General features: G+C 37.9%; 1 protein-coding gene across 2 annotated transcripts in view; it reads right to left on the bottom strand.

Annotated features, from left to right (window-relative positions):
- LOC106344010 (beta-fructofuranosidase, insoluble isoenzyme CWINV1) overlaps positions 1 to 2,682 on the bottom strand; it is a 3,198-nt gene extending 516 nt beyond the window's left edge. For both annotated transcript variants that reach the window (XM_013783386.1, XM_013783385.1), the window contains exons 1-6: positions 2,431 to 2,682; positions 2,298 to 2,306; positions 1,203 to 2,074; positions 955 to 1,113; positions 626 to 873; positions 139 to 226 (exon numbers count right to left, since the gene is read on the bottom strand). In XM_013783386.1, coding sequence (XP_013638840.1) covers positions 139 to 226; positions 626 to 873; positions 955 to 1,113; positions 1,203 to 2,074; positions 2,298 to 2,306; positions 2,431 to 2,626 — 1,572 coding nt within the window. In that variant the 5' untranslated portion in view covers positions 2,627 to 2,682. The remainder of the gene's footprint in view (positions 1 to 138; positions 227 to 625; positions 874 to 954; positions 1,114 to 1,202; positions 2,075 to 2,297; positions 2,307 to 2,430) is intronic.
- Between the last annotated feature and the right edge of the window lie 5,702 nt (positions 2,683 to 8,384).

Raw genomic sequence — 8,384 nt, 5'->3', positions numbered from 1 at the left:
GGGGGGGGGGGGGTCCAAATTTCAAAAGATATTCCCAAACGGGATGGCGTGTCTTTTCTAGACCTGCATGCGTTTTTTGACATTTCCTGAAATAGTAACAGATATACAAAAGTATGTGTGAAGTGGAGACTTAATTACCAAGGCTCTGAGGGAGAGTCGTTGGCGAGGATTAATATCCACAAAAGCTCCATAAGTTGTTTTGTCATTACCTTCCTTCAGTGAGGATCTGTCCCAAATTCAACATCACCAAAAGGCCACACAATTAGAAAGTCAAATTTTGGATATAAATATTATCAAGAAAATTCAGTTTTTATGTGTATGGCTGTTGAAAAAATTTAAATATAAATATTTGCTATAAGAGATTATCTAGATTAATGTATTTAATACTAATTAAGTACTTAATAAGGATCTTAGAACATGATTGTTGGGAGGTTTTTAGGGTGAGGTTCTTAACGGAAAATAAGATTCCGTTTCTTAACTTTTAACTAAAAAGATAAAAACCATCATTTAAATAAGAGTTTTAAGAGACGGTTCTTATCTTTTTTAGTTAAAAGTTAAAAGATGTGTTCTTATATTCCACCCTAAGAAATTCCCAATAATCCTGCTCCGAAGCAAGAAAACGTACCTGCTTTGGTCACTGCACATGACCACAACGTAATTATTGCTATTTCGACGGGCTTTGAAGATTCTAAAGTAAACCGATGTGAACTCTTCCAAGTTCTTAGATGCGAGAACCATTAAACCGAATGGACCTAAACCGGACTTAACCGATACATTCATCTGACTACATATCAACTGTGGATCAGTCCAACTCGGTTGTATCACATCCGCTTTCTCCAAATCTCTCACTTTGAACAAAACCTCCACATCCGCCTGTAACAAATCACAAGATTTTTTAAAAAAATCGAATTTTCTAATACTAATTATTAATATAGATATATAAAATAATCACACCTGTGCAGCTGTCACACCATAGACTTCTAGTCTAGATCTTGAATCTAGAACTTTGTTCCGTAAGTTGACTTGATTCGTACGTAATCTCTCTACTTCTCTAACCGGCCATTGAATCAATTGTTTCCCGGACCGGTCAAGCCAAATTTTCCTCGGAATAGTCTAATAAAAAAAGAAAACGAAATTTTATCCAATACCTACCAAACTATGCTTTACTTTACTTTAGTCTAAACTCAATCTAAAAAAGTTACCTGAATACCGGACCAGCCTTTCTCGACATCATCCTCAACCGATGATGACTCGTTAGTCCAACCCCACAATATTCTCCGGTTCTTGGCTGAGTCATAAAACGTTTTCGACGCATAGTACTTTCCGTAATCGTATCTAGGAGCCGAACTGTCCATCTTAAAACCCTTGTCGGGTACGAACTTATCTCCAACCCTATCGTACGTACCGAGCGTGTAATAATCATGTTTCGTGTCGTCCAAGCTAACTTTCAACACGTGTTTTAAAACCTCATTAGGTTCACCAAAAGACGACGTTTCCACGCCTTTGGAGCCAAACCTAGTCACGGGGAAAAAATCTGGACACTCCCACATTCCACTTCCGTCGTCGTAATGCAACGGCTCGGTAGATTTTTCCCATTTTAGTAAGTCTTTGCTCGTGTAGGTAATCGCTAGTCCACGACGGTGGATCTTGCTTCCGATGATCACTCTCCATTTATTGTCGTGGCCAAGCCACGCGGTGGTTGGGTCACGGAACGAGCTGGCGTTGATGCCGTTGACGGCGTCAGGAGCCATCAGAGGATTTAAAGGAGACTTTGTCCATTCAACGAGATATGGGTCGGAGAGATTCTTAGGCTCGGCTATGTTTTGGACCTGTTGGTTCTTGGGGTCGATTCCGGTATAGAGGATAACCGGTTTGCCGTCCGGGAGAATTGTAGCCGAACCGGACCAGCATCCCTTGATATCGAACGGCTCAGATGGGAAGATGGCTGCAGGATGTGGGTCCCAGTTGATTAAATCTGTTGACGTGGAATGGGCCCACACTATGTTACCCCACACGGCGCCATTCGGGTTCCATTGGTAGAAAAGATGATATATTCCTTTGTATATCATAGGGCCTGTATACATTGAAATGTTTTTGCATGAATACATGTAAGCCTCGTGGTGCAGCGTAATAAAAGGTCGACCAATACATTAGAAAAATCAAATATACGGTTGGTATGTTAACTTATTGGTATATTTAATGTTTCTAAGAAATAATAAAATCCTAGATTTTAGGGAAAATGATATATCTATTGGATAGGAAGAGTTGACTAAAGCAAGAGGAGAAAAAAAACTAACCATTTGGATCTGCTCACGGCCAAAGATCAATCCAATTTGTCCAAGCAAGAACCATAAAGAATGAACAAAAGGTTAGAGAAATGAACACAATATGACAGTGAGGTTGAGATTGATATGGTAGTATTAAACGTACCGTTCATCCAGTTTTTGGGTGGTTGAAAATGGAAGCTGGTCCGGTAGGGCTGGTTTACAGAAGGAGATTTGATGTTAGTGCTTTGGGTAAGTCTCTTGTAGACATGGTGTGAGGCTTCGAGATCGACGACATAGTTACTAATAATTAAGGTGAATAACAACCAAACTCCAATCTTGGAGTTAACTTCTTTGGTCATTGTGTTTTTACGTTTTTTTTTGTTTATGGTTGTTGTTTGAAGGACTGTAGATCATGTGAAATTTATAAGCAAATGAGAAGGGCAAGCCTGTCAATATTAAGAATTGAATATTATATTTGCAAATCGAGTTTTCTTTGTTTGTTGGCTTTATGTTAATAATGAAGGTTCATACTGCCATAAGTCAGACATCTAAACAAGTTGTTTCCAACAATTTTCGTTGTTTAAAAAAGACTCTTAATTAAATGGTTTAGGACTTCGTACCAAACTCTTAGAAACCATATCGACACATACAATTTGTATGGTGTAAAAGAAAGATGATGTTTTGTAGAATTAAACTAAAAAATGGTAAACATTTGTATAGAGTAATTCGAGGAAATAAAAGTTAGCAAAATTTGAAAATGATTTTTTTTTGTACGTCAGAGATAATTTTTGTTAATCTAATATAATCTTAGCTATCAGCGTTTTTGGTTACATAGTAAAACCAAATTTGGATAGGTGAAATAAAAATTTGGATTGGTGAAACTATAAGTTTTATATAATAATTGTTTTATCCCATTCCGTTAGTCAACTAATATTATCTGGTTTGCGAAGGCAAGCGCAACGTGACAAGTTTAATGCTCGAGCAAGGCATGGAGAAGAGAATGGGGTCAGAGAATAGCTGACAAAAAGTCAACTATTTTGGGCTATCAGAATATGCTTAGTCTAACATCTCGAGAATAATATCATATTTGACCGTATTTCGGTACAATATATTGGTATTAAAAAACCTATATATTCAGTACAAAACGATAATAATCATAATAATCCAACAAATAACAAATTTGGTGATTCACACGGAAGTCTAGAAGTCAAAACAGTTCATAAGAACGTGTCTCCGCTCCCACCATCCGATCATACATGAGGCAAAAAGATTAGAAAATGAACATATGAAAAAGTGATTAAATGTTTGAATACAAAATAGTGGAAAAGTCAAATTTTGGACTCTACCTTTGTCCCTTTGTAGTATCCTCCTTCACATTTCAATACAACTTTATAGTCTTTTGCATACCAAAAACAGACAGTACCATGTCCCCTAACGTATCCATATAATACACCAATCCGAATCCTTTTTAACCACTAATACATCGATCTATTGTCAAACAAATCCACTAATACCTTTGGGTGACAGCTTTAACCACGCATAAGAGGAATTCCATCCAGTGTATATTCCGATTACAAATATCTTAACGAGTTTAACTAGTTTGTTTAGAACAAGACCAGTTCAAAATAAATAATGATTATTGTAAGTTTTGGATTAGTTGACGGTTAACCAATATAGAAAACAAAAGTAACCAATGTGACAACTGACAAGTCCAAAACCATGCTGTTGGCCGCGGCACGCAATAGAAACTGCTGCTCCCAAAAACATGTGTTGCTCTAAGTCTATTTGGTGAAAGTCATGCGAAAAATAGAATTAGCCTAAAATAGCTGATAAGACTGATAACTTATCTTGCTAAAAAAAAAAAAAAGACTGATAACTTATCTTGCTAAACAAGTTAAATATGCAAGAGATATTGTAGGTGGCTGTATTGTCTTTTGATTCTACTATAGCCGATTTTATTCAAAATTTATCCTTAAGACAAATGGTTTTACTATCATATAAGTATATAACTGAATCTACACTATGATGGTCAAACGATATTCAATTTACTCTGTTTAGTCAAAGTAAATTTATGTAAAAAGCCATTTTATTTTCTCTGTGTTGTTTAACTAACTCAACCAAATTGCAACGTAAAGAAAATACACGCATTAATGGTTGGGTACAAGGCGTCCCGCAATGCCTAAGGGTCGCGGGTTCGAATCCATCGTCCTCAGATTACCTGTGGCCAGGTGATAATGGTATCTAACTCCACTTGCAAACAACTGGGTTTGGCTGGCGCCGGTGATTAGGCCCCCGGGAATTAATCGGTTGGATCATGGCCCGCCGGATAATCGTTTGGTAAGTCGACCGAACCATGTACCTTATTCGTCTTACTAGAAATTTTATCCCAACAACAACAAAGCATCATCTAATCATTTTTAAATTGACGTGCTATATTATATGTTACATGCTTCTGTTTCCACCCCATACGAAACATGTGACGTATAAATTAAGCTCATTATTAGCAGAAAAGATAGGAAGATATTTGCCCTTTTAAAGTATTATTAATAAGCTCAGACGTGGGGGTTGGTGAGAAGAGGGTAGCGATTGGCGAGGGAGTGTTGGATGGAGAGAGACGGTGGCGCGTGAGAGGCGGGGTCGGAGTGGTGGAGGGCGTAGGAGAGTAAGGGGAAGATCTCGAGATCGTGATCCATCTTTTTATTCTCTGTTTTGTTGGTCAAGGGAGGTCGAGGATCTGGGTTCTTGTCTGGTTCGATGTTGGTTGGTGTGGCTGTGACTGATTCGAATCCTTGATCTGGTTCGCGGTGGTGGTTTGAGCCGGTTCAGATATGGGGATTAGATGTTCTTTCGGATCTGGTTTGTAGCTTGTCAATCGATGCTCATGGAGCCCAATGGATTCAGTTCGTCTCTCTCCTCCCTCTTTATCTAGTTAATAGTCAAGTTGTGTTCGTTTGTGGGTTGGTGTTGTCTTGTCTTCTTCGGAGTTCAGCTGTGTGTGAAGCTATATCAACGGGTCATTATATGGCGGGGCTATGTATTCCGGGTATGGCTTTATCGATGCTGTGCTTTCCGCTAGTCGTAGCTGCGGAACTGGGGGGCTCCTGCTTCTTCTCGTTCTCTCGATCTTTCGGTGGTGCGTGTTTGTCAAAGTCTCTTTTGTGGGGTTCGTCTTTTGGATGGTAAGTTGTTGTGGAGGTATCTACGTGCTTTCTCCTTGCCGTCATGGTGTGGAGTGAGGTTTCAAGACGAAGCAGTGGTTTCGATCTCTGGCTCTTCTCTTGCGAGGAGGTGACCATTCTCTTGCTTGTAGATGGTTGAGTTTGGGTACACGAGTGTCCGCGTGTTTGAGCCGTTGGTCCTTTTTAACGTTATCCCTTCTTGGAGTTTCAAGTCTCGATCTTGTGCTTTGCTCTCGCGAGGATCTGGTTTGTCGTTGTAGATGAGTGGTTAGTAGTTATTGGCTTTATGGTGGCTTTTGTCTTTCGTTCGTTTATGCCGTGACTGTAATCGTGAGTTTGTGGTTTCGACCTGTGGTGGTTTATGGTCCTCTCAAGTTCTGGGTTCTGGGTTCAACACGTGCTTTTCCATTGTCTTCAGAATGATCGTTTGTCAGTCCTCGCTATGGAGTTTGATTCTGGCTCCTTAAGTTCCTAAGTGTTTCAACTACACCTTCTCTTAGTTTGCTTTAGTTAATTTGGTCTTTGTTTAATCTCGTGTTTTTTGTTGTCTCTGGGATGTTCGATCTGTGAACTCGCCGGCTTAGTCTCCGAAAGGATTGCGATCCTTGTCGGCTTTGCGTTGTACGATCGGTTTCGAAGGTTATAATAAATTCATAGATGACCAAAAAAAAAAAGTATTATTAATATATAGAAAACGGCAGATGGCTAATTTTGACTATAAGAACATTATTTTTCGGACAAATAAAATGATATTTTATTAACAAGGTCCCATAATTTTGTTTCACATTGATTTAACAATCACCTACAACCATTTTATAGATTTCTCAGGGAATCAAAGTTGACTACATGTCGATCGATTCCGTTTCGAGGAAAAACATACACAAGCAAAGCTGTAAAGGTGTTTAAATAGCATAAAATATATATCTCCGTATGAGATATGCGGAAAATTATAAATATGTAAATTGATGATAACAAGTGATATATTTCTGTTTCAAGCGACAACAGTCAGCATACGTTATTTAGAAAACTTGCGTCTTTGAGTAAAAAACATTGACGAAATTACACATATTTAGAAAACCTACATCATTCATATGTTTCTTTATGTTACTTATCTGTCTTTAGTTTGATATTTTCAAAAGTTTCCCTAATTTCAGAATATTTTGTTCTTTATACATATCGAATACAGTGAATATAAAAAGATTAAGTCGACCATTTTCAAATCCAATAATGGATTATTAATCTTGACATGCTATAGAAAATAAAACCGTGGTCATGCATGATCTAATTAATAAATGACGTCTCATACATGATACAAGTATTATTTTCTCTAAAACTGGTGTCTCTAAAACTGGAGTATCTATTCCGGATCAGACAACCAATACAGGAGATTAAACGGATGGAGTCTCAGGTACGAAAAGGATTTAGATAACATATCTGATGACCGAATCCAAATCGGCTCTAAGATAGACCAGCTGAAAGGGCAGTACGTAGAACAGTATGTGGTGGTCTCTTCTTTCCAATGATTGATTGCAGAGAAGAACATTAGGGATTGTGTTAAGACCCCAATCGATGATAAACGCTTTGGCGGGGCAAACGGATCAAAGAGTCAAGCTAAGAAGCTGTGTCTGTGTCCTCCGGCTCAACATTTTTTTAATTACCTTTTAGCAGTCCGTCTAATAACTATTTGTCATCATGTGTCTTATTCATCAATTCATTATTCTCTTAGAGGAGGCTAGCTGCTCCAATATATATTTTTTAATTAACGTGTTGCTTGCATGCTAAATTGCCTTCAAATCCAAATAACGAAATAAATATAAGAGCATCTTTATCCTACGTACCCATTAAAGGTCTCTTAATTGTTTTTAATCGTATTAAAAAAATAAAGTTGATTAAGAAACTTAGTTAAAATACTTGAGATTTTTATGTCTCCATTGCAAGTCTCTTATTTTAGGTTCTTCAAAATAAAATAATATTAAACATTTTTTATTTTAAATTTCTTAAACATAAAAACATGATTTGAACAAGTTAAATTTGTCTGAGAATGAGCTGAAACAAAAATGATTGTTATTGGATTCACACCACACAAAATCAGCCTAGTACTGCTTGAGTTTTTGGTCAATACAAGCAAGACAATAACATAATAATTTACTCCTTTGTTCTGGTAGTAACCGTTGCCCTCGTTTGTATTCTGTTGGTTCCAGGTCGATGCTTCTTCTTTAGTGAACTCTTCAACCTTTTGTGAAGCAATTGCCATTACTCCTTTCATGATCCCCCGTGTCCTCTGTCCACTACAAGAAAACAGCAGGATACTGAGGAAAAAAATCGTCGGAATTTCGTCGGAATATCGATATTCCGACGACATACCGACGAAACAACTCCTCGGAATTTCTTCTTTTCTCGGAAATCCCTCAGAATTTTCCGACGGAATTCCGAGGAAACAAATTTCAGAGGAAATTCCGAAGATCACTAGTTTGTCAGAAATCTCCTCGGAATATACCGAGGGAGAACTTCGTCGGGATATTTCCTCGGAAGTTCATCGATCGATGCGTTTTTGGACATATATCCATCGATCGATCGGAATATACCAAGGGACATGTTCCTCGGAATGTAATAAATATTAATTTTTTAAAAAAAAATAAATTTTTGAAATTTAAATTCGAAAATATAAAATTAAAATTAAAATTGAAATCATATTAATTAATATTCAAAGTTTCACAAATAAAAATAAAACATTCCGAGTTTTTGGAAAAAAAAAGCGGATGCAGCAGCGGGAGCAAGAGGAGCAGGAGCGGGTGCAGCAGAAGGAGATGTATGGTTGGAGCTGTGGGGCGAAGGGGAATCCTGAAAATGGCTGGAATCCCGAGACTGGCTCCCCGTACCACCACGACCACGACGCTGTCGAGGCCGGGTCTGATCATCATGAGACCTGTAAATTAAA

This window comes from Brassica oleracea, chromosome C5, assembly GCF_000695525.1.
Source record: "Brassica oleracea var. oleracea cultivar TO1000 chromosome C5, BOL, whole genome shotgun sequence".
Taxonomy (NCBI): Eukaryota; Viridiplantae; Streptophyta; class Magnoliopsida; order Brassicales; family Brassicaceae; genus Brassica; species Brassica oleracea.
Note: the sequence above shows the minus strand (reverse complement) of the source record. Positions and strands in the feature narration are given on the sequence as shown.